Genomic DNA, 21,798 nt, shown 5'->3' with positions numbered 1-21,798 from the left:
TCCGGTTGCCGCCCCCCCCCCCTCATTCTGTCGCCCCCCCCCCTCATTCTGTCGCCCCCCCCCCCTCATTCTGTCGCCCCCCCCCCCCATTCTGTCGCCCCCCCCCCCTCATTCTGTCGCCCCCCCCCCCTCATTCTGTCGCCCCCCCCCCCCCTCATTCTGTCGCCCCCCCCCTCATTCTGTCGCCCCCCCCCTCATTCTGTCGCCCCCCCACACAGTCCCCCCCCCCATAGTCCCCCCCCCCCATAGTCCCCCCCCCATAGTCCCCCCCCATAGTCCCTCCCCCCCACAGCCCCCCCCCACAGTCCCCCCCGACAACCCCCCCCCCACAGTCCCTCCCCCCCACAGCCCCCCCCCCACCGTCCCCTCCACCCTCCCCCCACCCTCCCATCGTCCCCCCACCCTCCCATCGTCCCCCCACCCCACCACCGTCTATTAATTCATTCATCCCAGTAACCACGTGCATGCGTTGGAATTCAACGGAGGACTCTAACCCAGGTTGCTATTTGACAGGGTTTCCCTGGCTCTGATTTGTTTGTGGTATCTCCCGGACTGTCAGCCGTCATCCCTGCAACAAAATGACCCGATCTCAGATGCCAAGCACCGTTGAGTCCGGTTCGAAATAAAAAGTTTTGATCACATATGTTTGAACCCAAATGGATAACACAATTGAGTAAAACATACTGCGCCACAATTCGAACAATCGGTACCATGGTTACTTTCCTACTGTTATACTTCCTAGTATTCTATAACTTAGTAGAGCTCTCACAACCTCCTTCTCTCCAGGCATAACTCCACTCCAACTTCCATTTCATAAATGTGTTTCTATTCTTCAACTACCTTATTGCCTTAACTGACAGTCTCTGATCTCTGCACCTGATTGGGTTAAATGATGACGTCACCCTGCTGCTCTATTTAGAACCAGGAGCAGGTGGAGGGCTTCACTATTCTGGCAAATTGCCCGATGATGCTGGATGTAATTACCAGCGAAGCGTCGTACTCAAAAAGTGTAAATGTTGCGGATTCACTCTTCAACACACCGGTGGGCTAAAGTAGTGAATTCTTAGTTTTTTTTTTATCAACGTGACACATTTTTTACTGATTGGCCGTGTCGGGTGGTGGAGGGTTGCCACACATTTATAAATAACGCAATCTAACCCAAAAACCTTTATTATGAATGACAGCTTCGTTGTTGTCCATTAACTGCCCCCAACTGACAACCTCGTGGCTGTCCATTCGCTGCCCCCAACTGACAACCTCGTAGCTGCCCATCAACTGCCCCCAACTGGCAGCCTCGTGGCTGTCCGTCAACTGCCCCCAACTGACAACTTCGTCACTGTCTGTTAACTGCCCCCCAACTGACATCTTCGTGCATGTCAATTAACTGCCCTCAACTGACATCCTCGTGGCTGTCTTTCAACTGCCCCCAACTGACCTCAGGGCTGTCCGTTTACTGCCCCCAACTGACAACCTCGTGGCTGTCCGTCAACTGACACAAACTGACAGCCTCGCAGCTGCCCGTTAACTGTCCCAACTGACAACTTCGTTAATGTCAATTAACTTCCCTCAACTGACATTCTTGTGGTTGTCTTTCAACTGCCCCCAACTGACGTCAGGGGTGTCCGTTAACTGCCCCCATCTGACAACCTCGTGGAGGTCCGTCAACTGCCCCCAACTGACAGTCTCGTAGCTGCCCATTAACTGCCCCCAACAGACAACCTTGTGGCTGTCCGTTAACTGCCCCCAACTGCCAGCCCCACGGCTGTCCGTTAACTGCCCCCAACTGACAGCCCCGCGGCTTTCCACCGATCACACTCCACGTAAGTCACGAGCTGTACCGCTGGGGCTCTTGTCCGTCCACTCGAGTGGCGATGTTTAAGCGTTCACATTAAGCACCACGAGTCGGGAGTCTTCATCCCTGCAGTCCCCCATTGTCGTGCCGCATCCCTTTGTGCAGCCTCCAAATTCATGTATACACTAGGCAACGCCTTCATAATTGATTGCGTCTCAGGACACTACCGCTAGATGTACTGCTGGGGAATGGCAGGCACGATTGGGGATGATAGTGCGGTGCAACGGGAAATTGAGGGGCACAGCGATGTAGGTGCGGAATCTTGAGTGCCACGCTCTCCCCTGCGTGGTGGGGCCTTTCCGGCTTGTCCCACAAGTCGCTGGATGCTCATCAGAATCGTTCGAACATCCAAATGTAACGGGACCCCACTGAACACGCCTCACTCGGTTGTCGTGGTAGGTCTCTTTTTTTCCCCTTCCTGGGAATCTGACAAATCGCACCCAGCTGAACCCCTATGCCCGAACAAGCATTTTCATAACATTTGCTTACCGTACTCTAAGCAATGTATTTCTTTTCTAGTAACTTACTCCAGCACTGACTTTGACAACACGTACGTTTTCTTTTTGCCACCCAATAACGCTGTGTCAACATTCGGACTGTGACTATGCAACCCAAGTTATGGGACATCCAGGAAAACACTACCGTCGTCAAGAAGCATAAACCACAATCACGCAAACTCCGGTCCATCCTCGCAGCGGCGGCTTTTGGCTGGCCATCGAACAAAGACGGTCACCGTATTGCGCACGTCCAAATGCGCTTCTGCAGGCCGTCTGGAACGCTCTTCTCTTTCCGATATTAGAAAGCCACTGGAGCTATGCACTTTAAATCTAGATTTAAAACAAATTTCTTTAGAAAAATTGTGTTTAGTTTGCTGTAATCACCGCACCTCCAATGAGCACGGTTGGCTACGTAGTGTGAAATAAGTTCAACATACATAGTCTGCGCTCCGCCAATGGAGGCACAGCAACTGTGCCTCCATTGGCGAGTAGACTTTGACATTGCCATTTATCTCTTGCCAAACGCAATAGAATAGCACATTGTGCTAATGATTTAGCCCATAATTCTTAAGGGGAGTGATAGATTATGAATAGAGTACCACTTTGTGGAAAGTCAACAGTGGTTATCCAAGGGAGGATCCAGTCGCTGACATGTTTTTCATAGACGTTCGTCAATCCACTGCTGGGTGAGGGCCTCTCTATGCTGCCCGCATCGTGGGGGTTATTTGACCATATTTCACCACGCTGGTCCACAAAAGGATAGTGAAGATAGAGCGCAGCAGCGGGGGAAAGTAGTAGTATGATAGATGTTGCTGAAATGCCCTCTGCTGACACACACACCAAATGTTTAGGCATCTGACAATGCAACTTTTAAAATAGATTCTTACACGCAGGAGACACGGATAAAAGTAGGCGAAAATCTATTATTTCCAAAGCATGATAACTATGTACAACTTGGATTTATATAGCATGTGAATGCAACCGCAACTCAACATACAAAATGGCTCGCTAGTATTCCATTTGGACATCTGTAAAAACTACTGGACATCTGTGAAAAAGAGCTTTATAGGTAATCGGATTCCTCCAGTATAAATAAATATTCTGATTCTGACATTTAGGCTTAACAAGTGCAAACATCAAAGTGTACAACCGAGACAGAAAAACTTACAACAAACGAGACGGTAAAAAAAACGTCGGGTGAGGATTCAACTCATCGGGGATTTGAATTTCCACGATACCGGGGCATGTTACGAGTCAACAATCGATTGTCCAATTTTTACCGTCTCGTTTGTATTCTCTCATCCGCCCCCCCCCCCCCGTCTTGCTCGTAACATCAGTAACACCTGCACACACATTACATATTTCTTTCTACACAATTCGATGATGCGCGTGCATCGTGGCCCCTTACGAATTATGGGTTGATTTATTGACGCATCATGTGCAAACCTCTAGCAACAGGCGACAAACGCAGACATGTTGCGACTGACGAATATAAATCATAGCATGAATGGAGACAACCAAATCGAATCACCGGGTGGCGTGGGATCATTAACACTCGTCGTCGAAAACCGCCACCACTCGTTCTCGACTGCTCATGGAGCGAAGGCGACCGGTGCGAGAACGCGGTCCTGCAGTGTTTATCCGCGGCACGCCGCCGCCAACCACCACCACCACCACCGCTCGACTCCGCACCGTCGATCGGGAAAGGATTCGTCAGTATTCTTAAGATACATTCACAAAGCGGCGGTGGAAATTCCAGGGCTCATTTATTGAGTCCACAAATAATAAAAAAAAACCGGGGGGCATTTACAGTGCAATGAAATGAGGGATTACAACAATCCAACCATCACGTAATTATTTTTGGGTGAGAACTCACGAGACCGGGATTGAGTTTAATTTGCAAGTGGCCCTGGATATGGAACAGCGGCAGCGCATTCTCCGTTTGTCGTAGAGGCTCACGGTTTTCAAACCCGACAGGCCGCCCTGGGAATTTATACAGAAACGTGCATTAGTTGAAAATTAATTTGCTGCTGTACATTTCCACATGATAGGCCACTTTGAGCTATCATTTTTGGCCAGGTTGCTTCTGAAAAAATAAGTTACTACCTCGGTGGGCTTTGCCTGGTAGAAAGGGGATTGTATAGTTTTATCTGTAGGCTTTTGGGCGATTTGTTTACCTTTGCCGGAGTTTGCACTCCCATCGTGTTTTTGTATTGTTTGCTGTTGTAACGTTTTAACCCACCCCTACTTGACATCTGTGAAAAATAGCTTTACAGCTCATCGGATTCCTCCAGTATAAATACAATATTCCGATTCTGATTGCTGTAGGCGTCTTAACCAGAAAACGCTCCCCGCCGTCTGATGCACAGTGGACGTCAAAGATCCCGCGACGGCGTTCGAAGGAGCATTAAGGCCACGTGTGCTTGCGCCACGCAGTCCAAAGTTGGCAAAAAAATAAGACCACCTCGCTATTTATTCAACCTGGGATTGTGTAGTATCTGTAAGAATGTTGAACTTCTTTCACACCGTACGCAGCCAACCGTGCTAACCGGAGGCAATCGCGGGCCCTGCCCCACTGCGAAATTGTATCAGGACTTTCTTGAAATAAAAGTCAGCACTCGGCGAGGCTTAACCTGGGTAAACAAGCGTAAAAGTAATAATATTAATAATAAAAACCAGGCCAGCTACGGCAATTGACTTGACATCAACGATGTGTACGAACGCGTACCGAAGATGATGACGGTAGTGGGAGGAGGGCGGCGGGCGGGGGGTGTGGGAGGAGAAACGCGTGAATTTTCAGTTTATTGCAAAAATTTGTACAGACGCGGGAAAACATTGGGAACAGCCGAAATGTGGCCGTGGAGACCGAGGGAGTCACACCGGGCACGCTCCGCCCGCACCTCGAGTCGACAACTGTCCACAATCGTGAGCTGTTACAGAAGTAGTAATGTCACGTACAAATTAAATACACCATGCATCGTTGTTATCGGGGGGGGGGAGTTTGTCTTTAAACAGAATCGCAAGCAGTTTCCAGCAGAATGAACGCACCGGATCGATAAACAAGACATAAAACTGCATGGCAAAACAAGTTTTAAAAAATGAAGCGTCACCGACCCTTGTAATAGCGGCCTACGCGCCACTTCATGTGCGCACCGCCAGAAGTAACAAAAAAAACACTCTATTACTCTTAAAATCATTTTTTCAACAACAGACTGATTACATACATTATGCTGTTCAACTTTACATTTGACATCTCTATTAGAGTTGACTGTTTAATGTCGCAAGCGCGTTGACAGAGCGGTGCAAAGTGTGGTGTCCAGACCTCGTCAACATCAACTTGAGGCCAACTCTCCCCATGCGTCATCCAAGCACCGGGGATAGAAAGCTCCGACTCTCTCGTGATCACCACAAGGCCGGATCCACATGCCACAAGTCAAACAGACGCAGGCAGTGTGCGACGTAGGACTTTGACCGTTCCTCCTTGACTTTCGACTGCGCTTCAACGACAAAGAACGTTTCCACTCGAGGTGCGTTACGCAAACGGCCACTCTGTTTTGGTGGGGTTGCCAGAGGAGGTCCCGCCAAACAAACGGGACGGCGGCCCCAATAAATCCACTTTGGACGCGGGTCCAGAGCTTACTTATGTGAGTCGCACTCTTAATAATAAAATATTTATAAAATGTATTGAGCAGGCTCTGTAGAGCGAACTCGGTAAAAGCTTCCACCGGAAACAGGGCCGCCGTCATCCTCTTACGCGCAACAGGGATGCGTTTGAAAACCCAAACGGAATTCAAACGCTCGACGCTTTCATATTTATTCGCCAGGATAAACTAAACTCCGCTCTCTGTGATCGTCAGCAGGGCAATGCCAATTGGGATTTGCTCCGTGGTGGTTGGTCACAGACCTCCCCCCCGCCCCCACCACTCCCCCCCCCCAACGCCTTCAGTGCCGCCTCCCCAGCAAGCCCAGGGTGGTGTCGCGCTGCCCGGGAGCGATTTGTGTGCCCATCCCCTGGCTGCAGGCAGCCAGGGGATGGGCCAGAATCCAGAGCTTGGGCTCCAGGGTCACGGTGCGACACGGAATTTTTCGGAGACAATCGCTGAGTCGGCGAACCGGAAAGCCCTCCGTCGACGCCCGGTGGATTGTGACAGCTAAGCGTCGGCCTGGCCTGACTGCAAGACCCAACCCGGCGCGGCGGTGCCAAATTGCTAAGCGGTCTGGCACCAAAAATATATACACAACTTAAGAGCCCTGGGCGCGCAGGCGGGCGAGAGACAGTGAGAGACAGGCCGCACGCTCGTTCAGTCTTTAGAGAAGAGGTCGCCCGCCGAAGGTAGCGGGGCCAGCCCCTTGGTGCTCGCGGGAAGTTTGGAGAAGTCGGGCAGGTTCTGGATGTGCGTCCTCAGCTCCTTCCGCACCAGCGTCACCTTCGCCAGCTTTTGCTTGTACTCCTGCATCGCCACACGTGCCCGCCACGCGCGGCAGAAACAGCATACGGGGCACACACACGGCAGTCCGGTGAGCGCAATGACGGGCCGACGTGCCGACGCTCGCAATTTAAGAATGCAGCACATTTACACCTTGCTGAGGTTATCATACCATGCACTTCAAGGGGTAATTATACTTCGATCTAAAGCTTTCGTGACTGCAGGGATTTATATTCTTGGTTCTTTCGGTAAAGTCACGTAGAAGGGAAATAATATTATTATTTTATTATTTCCCTTCTATGTGACTTTACCGTAAGAACGAAGAATATGGTAATTATACTGTTGTGTATATATGCGATGTGTTCCCAACAGCGTCATTTCTTACATATATGAGGGCTTCATTTGGGTATTGGTAACCGCGCTAATAATAAACATGATCTCATGATTAAAAATAATATTATTATAATAACTTAAGTATTATGGACTGTAATTACCAGTGCATTCTGCTGTACTTCTACATGGCAGTAGTGAGAGACGAGGTTGGAGGAGCTATGGGCGGGTGTGTTTTTTAAACATCGGCGAGGGATGTTCGTACTGTAATAACATTGAATGATAAATGATGCAATAACATTGGGAATTTTTTTTTAAATGCATAACCGTGACCACGAATAGTGATAATCGAACCGCGGCGGGGAGGGGTGCTCCTGGCTGGCTCGGTGCATCCGTCGATCTCATTGGCCAAGCTAATGCAAACAAAATGGCGGCGGGCGCATTTCCTCAGTGCTGCGTTCCCTTACTCGTAAGCACTTTTTTCTATTTTGTGATTTTCTTAATTTTTTGTTGTTGTACATGTATTTCTCCAGGACAAAGAGCACTGTAATGAATCGGCGTTCTATGGGGTCGTGCTAAGCGAGGTCTGCCTGTACCAAGCTGGTGACTGCCTGGCGTGTGACATGTCTGTGCAACGTGGAGATACTTTTAACGAGTTGGCATTGTGGTTTATATGCTGTTCGATTTTTTAGCTTTGGGAGTGAGACAAATTATTATTAGGGTCCCCAAATTTTTGTTTTAAATGAAGGACATGGAATATCCACTCACATTATTTCAAGGAAAAACGATACGAGGTTTACTCTTTGGTTCTTTCGGTAAAGTCACGTAGGTAGACAAAATAATAGATCATGACGTTTCGATCGCAACGCAAGCGACCTGAAGACGTGACTTAACCGAAAGAACCAAAGAGTATGGATTCCTGCAGTCACGAAAACTTCAAATCAAGATTATACAAGGTATGTATGTTGAACCTCTTTCGCACCGTACGTAGCCAACCGTGTTAATCGAAAGTGCAGGGGAAGGACAGCAAACTAAGGTAAGGCGGTCAGGGTGGGTGCACATGTTGTACTCCGAGTAGATAAGGTGATGTACAAGATAGAATAGACATGACTTAACGGACATGTCTCAGGAGCAGGACAGACCAGTTGTGTGGACAATGTGTGCATGGCATGGCAGAGACAGAGGTAATGGAGATTCCTGACAGTTTGGTGGGCAGGTTGAACAGGCAACGTGCAAGCGGTAGGGCGGACAGCGCAGGGCTAGTAGCAAAACAAGGGTACGGGCACCTCCAGCTTGCGCTCCTTCTGGGCGAGCAGCTCCTTCTGCGAGCGCAGGTAGTTAGCGAGCATGCGCGCCAGCTGCTTGCGGTCATCAAGTTCGGCCGCGAGCCGCCCGTTGTAGTCGGCCAACAGCACGCACGCCTCCTCCACCATCCGCGACAGCCGCTCCGCCGAAGGTGCATCTGCAAGCCAATCGACCCGGCACGGTCCCGTTAATGTTTGCCAGGCGCGGGCGCAACAAAGGGTTGGGGTTTGACGCGTGGGTGGGTGGGCACGCATGCGTAGACGGAAGCGGTCAGAGTGCCAGCAATTCCACGTTTAACGGAAAGCCCAGGTGTCGCAAAGCCATCGAACCGTGGCGACACCTCGTACCGAACGTACGTTACGACTATCGTAGGGCACCTTTGATCTTGGAGAGTAGCGAGGGGTCCTGCACCTCAGGAGGCAGCGCTGCTATCCTGCGCCGCACCGCCGCATCTCCCGACGCCGCTTGTTCCAGCTCCTGCAGTGCCTTGATCAGCTCCTCCGTCTGTCGGCAGGTGGGCGGTGGACAGAAAATGTTGCATTCGCTCATGAAAATTGGGTGTCAAAAAGTATTACGTACAATTTTTTTATCGTTTTAGTTTATTTATTTGACAAGAGCCTGGTAAAAGGCACGAACCGTAATAAGTGGGGTGGGGGTGTGTGTACAAAAATTCCGCGAACTCAGTGCTCCTGGGTTCTGGGACGGGGAGAAGATTGGGGCTCAGCGCCCCCACTCACGCAGGGACTACAAGCAACGGGAAGTGGTAAGGTTTAATAAGGTGAAGGGAAGGCCAAGGAAAGAGGAACAAAAGTAAAGGGGGGGGGGGGGGGGGGGGGGGTAACGTAACAAAAGTCCAAAACAAAATAACCTACACACACGCCAAAGTGAACTTACGTCAAAGTTTTTTTCTCATTCTAGCAAACAATGAGCTGACGAAAGCCGTCAAAGTGTGACGGCGACCGTGGCCACCCGACAGAGACAGAGCGAGAGAAAGCGAGAGGACGACAAATCAGGGCCGGTGAGGTTCACCTCGGGGGGTTCGCGCGGGGAGCAGTTGACGAGGTAGTCGTCGTCGTCCTCCTCCTCAGTCTTGGCCACCTGCACCTGCTCGTGCCGCCGCTTGGCCGCCTTTTTGTCGCCGCCGTTGCCGCTGGCGTGGCCTGCGGCGACGGGAGGCGGCCTCTTCTCCTCCGCCTGCCGACTCACGTCCGGCGCCGCCTTCTTTGGCGCGTCGCCACCGGGCAGGGAACCTGTGGCACAACCCATGCGTCGGCGCGCGTCAGTGAGCGCCGACGTCGTCACCACCGAGCTCCCCACGCGTGGTGGCGAGCACGAGCGAATGGCGGCAACAAACGAGAGGAGCACCGCCATTCAGCGGCGAGCACGGAAGTTTAGAACGTCGTTGTGGGAGCAAGCCATTGTGTGCCTTCATGTCACGGCTGCGTACAGAAGATCCGTAATGATGGGTTGGCCCTTTGGCTACCTGAGATGCGTTTGGTTCATTTGCTGTTCGAACATGTAGGTCAAGATGTCACCATGGCTAATTCTGCCGATGCTACCACCCCCCCCCCGGCAGCATTTCCTTCCTCACGCCAGATCCAGTCATTGCTGTCGAGTCGAAACCCAACCTCGGTGTCCGCTCTCACGATAGTCCACCGCTCAGCTTTTTTGGTCTTGCAGTTTGTCGCCGAACCATGAGAAATTACGTTCGTCGTTTAAATTGAAAGCGTAATAAATAAGCCAATCAATTTTACTTCATAGTAGTTTGTGAGTTGGTTGACAAAAACCACGTGATCGATACGCAGTGAAGGAGGTCACGAGAACGCCAGACCCTGTGAGGAGGCATTCAGTAACGCGTAATCACGAAACCGGTGTGTAGTTTTCATCTTATTTGGTTCTAAATGTTTTTTTATTCACAATGAGAAATTCTCTCCTTTTTTTATTCCGTCCTTTTTTACTTCACCCATGATTTTTTTATGATGATAATCATCGTGATGGTGATGGTGGCGACGGCGACCACGATAATGGTAATCAAGTTGATGACGGCGGTGGCGGCAAAAGGTGCGAGTCTTGACGATGATATCGGAACTCACCGATGGCCCGTCGGATCTGGTCGATGAAGTCCGCCTCGAAGACGGCTCTCTCCTGCCAGATGGCGAGCACGCGCTCCATGGGCCTCTTGCAGGAATCCTCCGCCTCTCTAGGAATCGTCGCGCAGGGAATCGGGGCAGACGCAGCGGGGACACACGCGCAGCCACTCAGCCAACATCGTCGTCAGCCATGGATTAAGGCCTCCAAAGCCGTCACCATCTGTCACAATACTGAAATGGAATAATCTACCGACCACCACGGTGGCGAGATGTTACCTACCTGGCCTGGTATACAGGAGGTCGTGGTTTTGATCCCGACCCCGACAACTGTATATTTGGAATTTGCATGTTCTCCCTGTGGTTGCGTGGATTTTTGTCCGGGTTCTCCTGTTTTTTCCTCCACATTTATAATCATGCATTTATAATATTTGGCCGCTATACATTTCCAAATGCTAAGTCACTTTGTTGAGGTTTTATTTGTGGCCAGGTCGTTTCTGACAAATAGTGGGCCTTACTTGGTAAAATAAAAAATAGTTTAGTTTGAACACAGAAGCTGATTATTTAATCGCTCCATCTCCTCTGTGGATGTCCTCTCGGGTGCACGTCCCATTCCTCGGCTGCCACTCCAATATTATTCTTTGAACCTCGGCCAATGAGGGGGTCCAGTAAGTTTAACGCCGCTGGGTTGCAGGGCTCCGTAACGACCGGTGAACTTCAATTCGCATCGGAGAAATGCGCAGAATGCTGCAAACTTGCAATTCGTGGCTCAAACCGACAAGCTTGTCCCAACTGACGGCGACGCTTGTGCCGTAACAACACTCGTCAGATGCCGACGGCGGGAGGGGGGAAGACGCTGAGGCACACGCCGCGGCATTGCAAGCCACGGCACGCGGCGGAAAAAAGGTAACAAATGGGGTCCCCCCACCCCACCCACCCCCATGCCCTCTATGGGGGAGTAGGGGGTGGGAAGATGCCCCGGGCCCGAGTACCGAATGTCTCATGCAATTCTAGAAATTGCGTAATCCAAGACTTCTCGCTCCGAATACACATGGGATTCGGGCGAAATAAATCACGTGACTTACGAGAGAGTTTAGGGGCAGTCGAGAACACTCACCAAGTCCGCCATTGCTCACGTCCACACACAGGCGCTCCCACACAGACGCACACCATCACAAAGAAAAAGATCCCGCGTATAGCCATAACAGACTTTTGGGGCAAGTGTTGTAAGCGAGGACCTATGCGGGCCAGCACGGCGCACGACGGGGCGGGTGGCCAGCACCATGCCCGTCCGCCTTCGTCTCCTTAGTGGCAATTTTTACACACCGCACCAGGTCACCGGTGTCGGTGGCCATAAGCGGGAATCGAACTCAGGTCGCCGGGTTCGTAGTGCAGTGCGCTAGCTTCTGCACTACCGCTCCACATATCACAAATACGCAAGCAGAGACACACACTGCCACACACTCATGAACACACACCCAAACTCACAAATGCGTGTGCACAATAGCATGCAAATACTCTATCCCATACACACACACATTGTAAATAAATACAGTTACAAAGATCACCCATATAACTTTTTAACAGACTGTTAGTGAGCAACTATTAAGGAGAGCACATTGCATAAGATATATACACACACAAAAACACCCTCTCACACACACACACATTAAGACATTCCCATGCAAAGTAATGCCCTCAAACAATTTCACACAAAAACCACTACAGCTGCCATTCGCCAACTGATTTACATACAGGCACTCACACACTCGTACAAATGCATAGAAAATCAAACCAACATCACTTGAAAGAAAAATGAATAATGTATACAACTTACCTCATCCATAGACTGACTGAACACACAGAGTGATTACATCATGGTGGCCATGTTGGTTTAGGGATTTTGCAGCGGCCATGTTGCATGGGGTTGTTTTCCTGGCAATTGATTGGCTGGTGTAGCGGGAGTGATGAGGTAATCTCCAGCAACCACTGGCGCGTGCCTCACATTGCAATTCCCGCTCAGTCGCGCACAAATACCCTTAGTTTATGTATGTAGTTTCGGAACCTACGCCAATCGCTGCCTGGTGGATTTTACGCGTATTTTCTGTAATCACATTCTTGGTTGAATAAAGAGAGCGTATTTCCATCCACACCGCATCACGATAGTGTTAAGTAAAAATGTAACGATTAAATCGCTTCATGAATCAATATCGATTCTTAAGTCTGTGCCATGTTGAGCTGGGTCACTAACTAGGCCACTCCTGACACCAAATGTAGCGTGTCTAACTAACTACACGGAGACGACTTCTGGAGGCAACGCGTTTATTTCAACAACTCTACGAACAGCGACTGTAACACGAAGGGGTATGGCCCCTTCAACCTGATAGCCTAAGGGAGGTACAGCCAGGTACGGGTACCCATTTGCGACCTTGGTGCGGCCGGGTACGGGTACGGGTAGGCCGTGAGTAACTGGTGAGTAACCGTTTGTCACTCATTTCCCAACGTCTTGTCTCTTCTCACAATTCAAGTTCCTAGAATCAACCCACCCGCGCCTGCAACATGGCTTCATCCCAGAGGTCGCAATCGGGTACCCGATACCCGTACACTACCCGATACCCGGCTACCCGTACCCGGCTGGGTACGGGTACCCGTTTGCGACCCTGGTGCGGCCGGGTACGGGTACGGATAAGGAATCAAAATCCGTTTCCGACCTCTGTGCTAGACCAACCCGACCCTGCCATGGTATGGGTACCACCACCGGTCCGCTACAACCCGGCTGACAAGAGCCTCGGTTGAGGGTCCCCGGGTGCTGGTCCAGTCTTCAGGTCTTGGAGGTTTTCAGGCTTGAGTTGGCAAACACTGCCGGACCCGTTCAGAGGGCCAGCTTTTTATCCCCAGGTCGGGGCTTACCCCTCCCCTAATGACTCCCCCACCTCCAGAACCTTCTGGAAGGTCTTAAGGGGTCTAAAAATCGGTGGGCGGTCTCTATCCCCCCTGCCCCCAGCACTTGGGGGTCTGGGGTTTCAACCTCCAGTCTCGGACCACCCAAAGGGGGTTTTACCTTCGGTCAACCCCTACACACCTCGTCCTCTCACTCGGCTGCCCCCTGTCGACCCGTGACCGTGGTGGCAGGTAAAGCGACCTACAGCGCCTTGTTATGGCGCAACATATGTATCAAACGTCGTGTGTATGAATACGATATTTTTAGCTTAGTATGTGTTGTACGCAATGCGTTGATGGCACCCCTTGCAGCCTTTAGTGGCCGCTACAATCTCCACAATGTAAGAAAATTCACGCTATAATCGAATCGCGACAATACAATTTTGAGTAGCGGGGTGTGGAGGCGAATCATTAAAACCCTAATTGGAAGACGTTTTTGAATAAAAAACTGAGAGCAGGCACTTATCACTGTTGTTATACTTAATATTTATATAATTTGTATTAAATTGTATTTGTTCTCAACTGTGCAGGATATTTTGTAAATGGTGTTTTGTATGCACCGGTTGATTTTTAGACGTTGGAAAGAGTTTGCTGTTCTTATTCCGACCTCGGTCTCGCTCACCCCCGTCCTGTCTAGTGTTAGCGCCGTTACGACTACGCAAAGCACAAATTTGACCAAACGCAGAACACTCTGCAGCTTTCCAATTTGCGGCGAGCACCCAGTTCCTACCTCACTGCACTCTACAGAAATGAACGTGAAGCAGCCGGATTGATCGAAGATCCAGAACTAATTCACTCCAGCCACTTTCATCCTCGCAGCGCCTTTTGACTAACCATGGAACAAAGACGAACGCTGCACCACACGCTTTCAGTTGCGCTTCTGCGGTCGTCTGGAACGCTCTTCCTTCCGATATTAGAAAGTCAGAAGATTGAAAACTAAATTCTTTACAACTGCTTTGTGTTTAGTTTATTGTCCTTCCCCCCGCACCTCCGATTAGCATGGTTGGCTACATACGCTGCGAAAGAAGTTCAACATATATGCATAGACACTCGCTGACCAGCAATCACTCTCGCCTCCTTATCACTCTGCTATCACTACTACTGGGTTTACCGTTTGCGTGAACTTCACTCGTTGATTCCGCCACCCGTGTTGAAGAAGCAGTCTATCAGAATGACGATTCAACCACCACAGTGCAGGTTGCAACTAGAAGCCGACCGAAACAGAATTTCTGGTTTCGGCTGAAACCCGAAACCAAACCGAAAGTAAAAAAATTATTTTCGGCCAAAACCAAAACCGAAAGTTTAACTACACTTTCGACCAAGACCGAAACAGAAAGGTATAATAATCAAAGTTACTGAACACAGGATTTCTGAAATTTGTCATGATGCAATGCTACTTTAATTAAAAATAAATCTAGAACTAATCATTCAGAGCCTGCAGTCAGTCACTAAATATAAAATCTTTAGGTGTGACTTACTTAGTAATTATATCCAAACAAACGAATGTTGTAGTTAAGAAACAACAGTTTTTCCGCATTCAGCCAGACAGTCTGTTGTCTGTTGACCGGTCGTATAAGCATTATCAGACCGTGGTTGCGGCTGTAACCTCGCTCCCAAGCTGCTGATGACGTGTGTGTGTTTGCAGCCTATCGCATAGGATTGCCTAGCGCCGACTGACCGTCCGATAGGCAGTGATAGACGTAGCTCTAGCGTTATATTCTAAAAATAGATCTTGGGTTGATGAATGACGACCAAAAGTCAATATCAGTTTCGGCCGAAACCGAAACCAGACCGAAAGTTAAAAATTGACTTTCGGCCGAAACCTAAAGTATGCTGAAAGAGGCCATTTGCCAACTTTCGGCGCAGAAACCGAATTTCGGTCGGCCTTTAGTTGCAACCCACCCATTCATTCATTCACCAACTCATGCACCCACCCACCCTTACACCCACCCACTTGGTGTGCCTGGTGTGAGGCTCGCAGGCTCACGAGGCGACCGAGACCTCGGAGACCCCCGCTCACCTGGCCACATGTCCAAAGGCGTCCACCAGCACGGGCCCAAAGTCTCGTCCAAACTCGGGCCCCTTCTTCTTGCTGTTCTGGATCACGTCGTTGGCCAGGTAGAGGAATGTCAGCTTCCGGCTCGGCTTTGCTGGAAGGCATAATACACAAGACAAAGAAAAATATCCCCTGTGTGGCTTTAACAGACTTTGGAGGCTAGTGTTGTTAGCGAGCATCTATGAAGGCCGGCACGGCACACGAGAGGGTCGGTGGCCAGCAACATTCCCGGCAGTCTTTGTCTCCCTAGTGGCGATGTTTATACGCTGCACTTGGTACTCATTTGAGGCTGTCGACCTAGGAGAGGCCAAGGACCGATTCAGATAATCGTCACTGGTCTTGGCTGTGAGCGGGTCGCTGGGTTCGTAGAGCAGCATGCCAACCACTACGCAACCGCTGATACACACACAAAGACAAAGTGGGAAGCGGCAGTGTAGTAGTTAGCGCGCTGCGCTACGAACCCAGCGACCCGAGTTCAATTTCCGCTCACAGCCAACACCAGTGACGATTATCTGAACCAGTCCTGGGCCTCTTCCCCCTAGGCCAACTCGGCCTGAAATGAGTACTTGGTGCGGTGTGTAAACATCACTACACACACACACAGGTGGACAAAACGAGCCGTCTGCTTCGTAAGATTAATTTCTACCAGGTGAGAGTCTACCGAGTTGGTGCGTTTTTTCTGACAACCGACCCAATCCCCCCGAATACTCTACACCCAAGCTTGTTGGGACTCGGAAGCCAAGCAGGCTTTGATCCTGCTTGGTACTTGTATGTGTGGGGCTACAAGGTGGCCAAGAAATGGCAGAACGGTACAGCAAAGGATGCCGAAGCCTGTTTGCCGCGTTGAGTGTTATCCTCTTGCGTGCTGCAATTTGCTGCGATTTTCTCCGGGTTCCTCCCACATGAAGCCAAACTCTCACGAAGGTAACCGGCCGGCCATCCAAATGCAGGAGTTCCAGAATAAAGGATTGAGACTTAAAGCGCTTTTCATGTATAAATAAAAAATAGTTTCCAAAACTAACATTTTTTTGGGTTAGATCACATAAATGTGTTATTAAACCCACCACAACCCGACAGTCAATTAGTAAGGTTTGTCAAGTAAACAAAACGTGCCAATTAATTACTAGTTCAGCACACTGGTGCGTTGGAGAGCAAACCCACTACAACATTTACAATTCGAGTACCGTGACGTTTCCCTGGTGATTACAACCAGCCTCATCAGGCGATCGCCAGAATTGTCCCATCAAGAGGTTTATGGGTCGCGAAAGGCTACGTTTCAAGTGAATGTTTGTCTCTTCTGTCTCTAAATTGACAACGAATGGTTTTGCAACAATGACATTTTTTCAGCCCTTTATCAACCCCACCACTGTATGAAGTCCTCCTTGGCCTTGTCTGTTACTGTAAACATTCTTCACCACACTAGTCAGCATAGAACTACGGTACGACAAAGGACTTTGCCTCACTGCCATCTGCTGCTTGCAACGTAGCTCCGCAGCAGCCTACGACACCTGTTACATGCATCGTGGCTGCCCATCATAGCACTATACAGACTCACCGTAGCTGCCAAAATCTGATGAGATTGGGTGCATTCCGGGTGATTTGGTCACATGACAATGACACTGCATTAAATAGAAAGGCAATAGTAATTGAGAATTTACACATTCATTGCATTCACCTAAAAGCCAGCCACAGTGACATTTGACCGTGTGTAAGCAAAACAACAGGGGTGGAGCGGTGGCACAGCATTTAAAGCAATGCGCTATCAACCCGACGATCTGAGTTTGATTACCGGGCCACGTATAACATCAATGGAAAGTGATGTCTGAAACCTAGGTGTGCACGGCCACTTTGCAAACCAGCACCGTGCATTGAGATGGAGTATAGTCAAACAAAGCACATAAATTGTTCACAAAGTAATTTGCGCTCAACACCCGTTCAGCAAAAATACCTGGCCATGATGCAAAAAACAATAACAACACTGAGAGCCAGTTACAGACCACGCTGCACTTTAACGGATTTTAGTGAACTCCCACCAATTGGTCTTGCATCGCGTTAGACAGGCAGTCATTGCCGATTGCGACGCAATGAACAATGTGTTTCTGGTTCCACAAAGCAGTTTATATTGGCACAAAAAAGGTTCAGCAGACACAACCTTTGCCAACGACTGAGACACCCTACCTGACCTCCACAATACTAGCCATCATTACATTCTTCATCAGCCATGATACAGCCACTGCCGAACGAACGTGTCACTAAGCCGTTGCTACGTATTTCGGACAAGACTCGCGATGCAACACTCCACCTGGCTCCATCACACGAGCCGAATTCAATGCCGTAACTTCAGTGGCGGACGCCCTCTCGGGCGCGTTCACTCCTTTGCTGGCCACTGCGTCGTTAAGCTGGACCTCCGGCTCAACAATTCCAGCCGCAGGCCCACCACGTACTTTCTTAACAATCAATCTAACTTGTGCAAGTTCTTCAATGCACGTGTTCCTCTTTATGTCAATGTCACCTCTTCCAAAAACCACAGTCACTGCATCGCGCGCTTTCAGATGTGCGTCTGCAGCCATCTGGAACGCTCTTCCGTCTCATATTAGGAAGCCGCTGGAGCTATGCACTTTTAATAATCTCGATTGAAAACTCCTTTCTTTAATACTGCTTTCTGTGTTTAGTTTGTTGTCATTCCCTCACACCTCCGATTAGCATGGTTGGCTATGGTACGAAAGTAGTTCAACATATACATACGCCTACCCATCTTTTTATAACACCACCCCAAACGCAACCTTGTTCCATCACCAGCAACTCCAAGATCTATTTACGCTGTCTCTTGCACCATCGCCTTCGACAACGCCTCGGTTGACTATCAACCCCTCAGGGTCGGTGGCTCTTGTCAAGAACTTCTGGCAATTTCAGAAGCATTTGGTTTGACTGGCCTGAGTGAGCTGATGAGACGAAAAAGTTTGAAACTGGTCTAGAACTTTCTGTAATAATCAATAGTTGCTGGTTAACATCAGCCTGGAAGTCCAATACCTCTATGGGCTAAAACATGTTACTTTTAACATTTGTTTACGTAAATTGTATCGCCCATAAATATGCACACATTTAATGAGCTTGTACATACTTACGACCTCGAACTGCACGATTCGTCTCCAAGGCTGTGCCCATACATGTCCGCCCAACTACTACTTAATTCCAACATCACCACCACCAACATCGACTGCACCTTTGCAAAGATGTATCCTCCCTTCACCTCACCCTTCGACACCACACACATGACCCCCCAACCCCTAGCTGCACCTTCACCTGGCAACTACACACCAGCAATGCCCTCTCAATGGTCAGTAAAATCCACTTTCCACCTCCACAGGTGGCTTCTGGCACCTGCGACCATCACCACCATCTCTGGCGTCTTCACGCCACCACCACCACCACAGCCACCACCTGTACTGCCAGCTCCACCAATCCAATACCAATTCTCGCCAATCGCCACGAAGTGTGGTGATGTCACCACGGCGACCGTGCCAGGCCAGGTGCACTGAGGCCACGTGATGTGTCGAAGGCTCGCGAACAGGTCTCGGGGGCAGACCCAGGTGCCATGGGTTGGCTGCGATGACTGGCAGATGCACCAGCTCTACCCCCTACTATGCTAACTTGCTGCATTTTATCTGCACGGCGCTCCGCTCATTGTTGTGAGCGTCGCTCCTCTGCCCTCCGTTGTTATTGGAGGGAGGCTGCCTTCAACTGCCCAGTAGCAGCAGCGTCCTTCACGAGCCTCCTCCACAGAGGCCGATCTTGACACCGCTGGTTACCAGTCTTCGACAAGTCCACTCGGCTCCACATCCTCCCGTATCGCATCAGTCCATCTCATCTCCAGCCAATGCCGTGGCCGTTTAGCCCCCTCGATGCGGCCAAACAGAAGCTGCTTGGGGCATGCGGTGGCTGGGCATGCGGGCTACGTGACCCAGCTTCACCACCTCCATTAGAAGCCACCAGTAGTAGCGCCAGGAGCACTACCAGTCCCGCACCTTCAGCGTCACATTTATGGAGCCACTTCACCAGATATCTCCCCACAGCACCTCGGCTGGCACCGCCGTCCTCAATGTCCACAGAACGGGCCAGGTGTGGGGAGTTGGGGGCATACTAAAAAACTAAACTATTTCTTTGTTACATTTTACCAGATAAGAATGCCCACTGAGCCGCTACGTAGCTCTTGTTCAGAAGCGGCCTGGCTATCACAAATGATAGTTCAACAAAGTGGAATTATCACGTAGAAATGTATAGAAGCCAAGTGCTCCAAACTCGTGATGTTAATTCCGCAGAGAAGTCCACGCGACCACGGGGGGAGAGAGAGAAGTTTAAACTCCAAATACACAGCAACAGCAGCATGGGTCAGGGTCGGGGTCGAACCCACGGCCTTCTTTTGCTGGTTTATCCCACGTTGTTTCTGTTGCGCGTCGTCGCTTTAAAATGTTCTGTGTTCATATTTTGTTTGTTGCGGTTGCACCCGACTCAAGAGCCGCATGGCTCACAGGGCTATACCTAATGAATGAAATGAAAACTTCTTGTACACCAGGCGAGGTAGTCAACATCTCGTCACCCACAGCCTGCCCACAAGCGCGTGCAGTAACCCCCCATGCCGACACGGGTACTCGCGTCTCCATGCCCACACGCTGTTGTGCCCGGGCCCATCCTCACACCCGTGCCCATACCTGTCCACGTGCATCAAACCCGTACCCATGACTCCGTAACCGTGCCATTAACCAATGCCCGTGCTCGCCTCCATGCACACGACCAGGGCCTGTCCCTGAACACACGAGAACGCTGGGCTCCGTACGGGGTTCAGCATACAGTGTACCCGCATACCTGTACCTGTCCACGTGCAAACACCCTCGTGTCTCCATCATGCCATTCATCATCATCGTGCCCGCGTGCGCACGTACCCGTGCCGTGCCCCACCGTGCAAGGGTGGGCACGGCTCGTGGGGTCTGCCCGCGTACCCCACGTACCCGTGCCCGCGTACCTGTGCCCACACGCATGCCCCCCCCCCCCCCCGTGGTTTGCAAGAGTGCGCTCTGCTCACCTCGCTTGAGCTCGCGGTGCCAGACCTGCACGACGCTGCGGGAGTGCTTCCTGTGGTGGATGAGCCACAGGGCGAGCGTCTGGACGCTCTGCTGCGAGTTACTCAGCTCGCTCAGCTTCTTCTCCAGCGCGGACTCCGAGAAGGACGACATTGCCGCCACCACCACCACTACGATTACAACAAGCCGTGGTATAGTGCCCGCCGCCGCTCTTAACGAAGGGAAGAAAGGGCAACCACGACGGCGGCGAAGACATGAACGGCAGGCGGTGGAGGAGCAAGGCGTGCGCCGAGGGAGGAGGCGAGCGGCGAGGTGGGCCACGCAAAATGGCGTCACCGCGCCGCCTTTGGCCGGGGCTCGGGCCGCTCTGGAAGCGGCTGCGCGCGGAGCTTCGATAAAGCAGAATGCCCCGGGGGCGCTCTTCGAACGGTGCGACGAGCGGGAGGGGTGGGCGCGAGTCCGGTGGGCGCGGTTGGAGAATGCCCCCGGGGCGAGTTGCGTTCGCGAAGTATTTCGCGGGTGACCGTAGCGGGCCCCCTAACGCTGTTGTGACCCAAACTGGTGGCTGCCAATGGTAGAGTGGATGTGGTGGTGGTGGAGTGGTGGTGGTGGAGTGGAGGTGGTGGTGGGTGGGTGGAGTGGAGGTGGTGGTGGTGGTGGCGACCCTCCAATGTGAGATGTCACTCAGAGGTCCCCACAGTCGTCACACCACGATATTTGTCATATCAGTGGTGTACCAACTCCACAGTAACAACACCACGATATTTGTCATATCAGTGGTGTATCAACTCCACAGTAACAACACCACGATATTTGTCATATCAGTGGTGTTTCAACTCCACAGTAATAACACCACTATATTTGTCATATCAGTGAGTGTGCCAACTCCACTGTAATAACACTACGATATTTGTCATATCAGTGGTGTACCAACTCCACAGTAATAACACCACGATATTTGTCATATCAGTGGTGTACTAACTCCACAGTAATAACACTACTATATTTGTCATATCAGTGAGTGTGCCAACTCCACAGTAATAACACTGCGATATTTGTCATATCAGTGGTGTACTAACTCCACAGTAATAACACCACGATATTTGTCATATCAGTGAGTGTGCCAACTCCACAGTAATAACACTGCGATATTTGTCATATCAGTGGTGTACTAACTCCACAGTAATAACACCACGATATTTGTCATATCAGTGGTGTACTAACTC

At 50.5% G+C, this 21,798-nt stretch overlaps 1 protein-coding gene across 1 annotated transcript; it reads right to left on the bottom strand.

Moving 5' to 3' along the window:
• Nucleotides 1–3,268: 3,268 nt before the first annotated feature.
• On the bottom strand, nt 3,269–20,927 carry RPRD1B (regulation of nuclear pre-mRNA domain containing 1B). Its single transcript, XM_061573452.1, has 7 exons — nt 20,575–20,927; nt 15,459–15,588; nt 10,505–10,611; nt 9,441–9,661; nt 8,789–8,915; nt 8,393–8,568; nt 3,269–6,800 (listed from the first exon to the last, which is right to left on the bottom strand). Exons 1-7 carry the CDS (start codon nt 20,723–20,725, stop codon nt 6,651–6,653), a joined length of 1,062 nt encoding a protein of 353 aa, XP_061429436.1. The 5' UTR covers nt 20,726–20,927; the 3' UTR covers nt 3,269–6,650.
• Nucleotides 20,928–21,798: the final 871 nt, after the last annotated feature.

This window comes from Lethenteron reissneri, chromosome 52 (genome assembly GCF_015708825.2).
Source record: "Lethenteron reissneri isolate LAM-NWPU_2019-01 chromosome 52, ASM1570882v1, whole genome shotgun sequence".
In the NCBI taxonomy this organism is placed as follows: domain Eukaryota; kingdom Metazoa; phylum Chordata; class Hyperoartia; order Petromyzontiformes; family Petromyzontidae; genus Lethenteron; species Lethenteron reissneri.
The sequence above is the reverse complement of the archived record's forward strand: the minus strand, read 5'-3'. Positions and strand labels throughout refer to the sequence as shown.

Excerpts from the sequence above, each read along its gene's own strand:
- RPRD1B (XM_061573452.1), bottom strand. The coding sequence starts at position 20,725 with ATGTCGTCCTTCTCGGAGTCCGCGCTGGAGAAGAAGCTGAGCGAGCTG. Across the intron at positions 15,589-20,574 it reads GCACCGCGAGCTCAAGCGAG|CAAAGCCGAGCCGGAAGCTG; the intron begins GTGAGCAGAGCG and ends TATGCCTTCCAG. Across the intron at positions 9,662-10,504 it reads CCAGATCCGACGGGCCATCG|GTTCCCTGCCCGGTGGCGAC; the intron begins GTGAGTTCCGAT and ends GTTGTGCCACAG.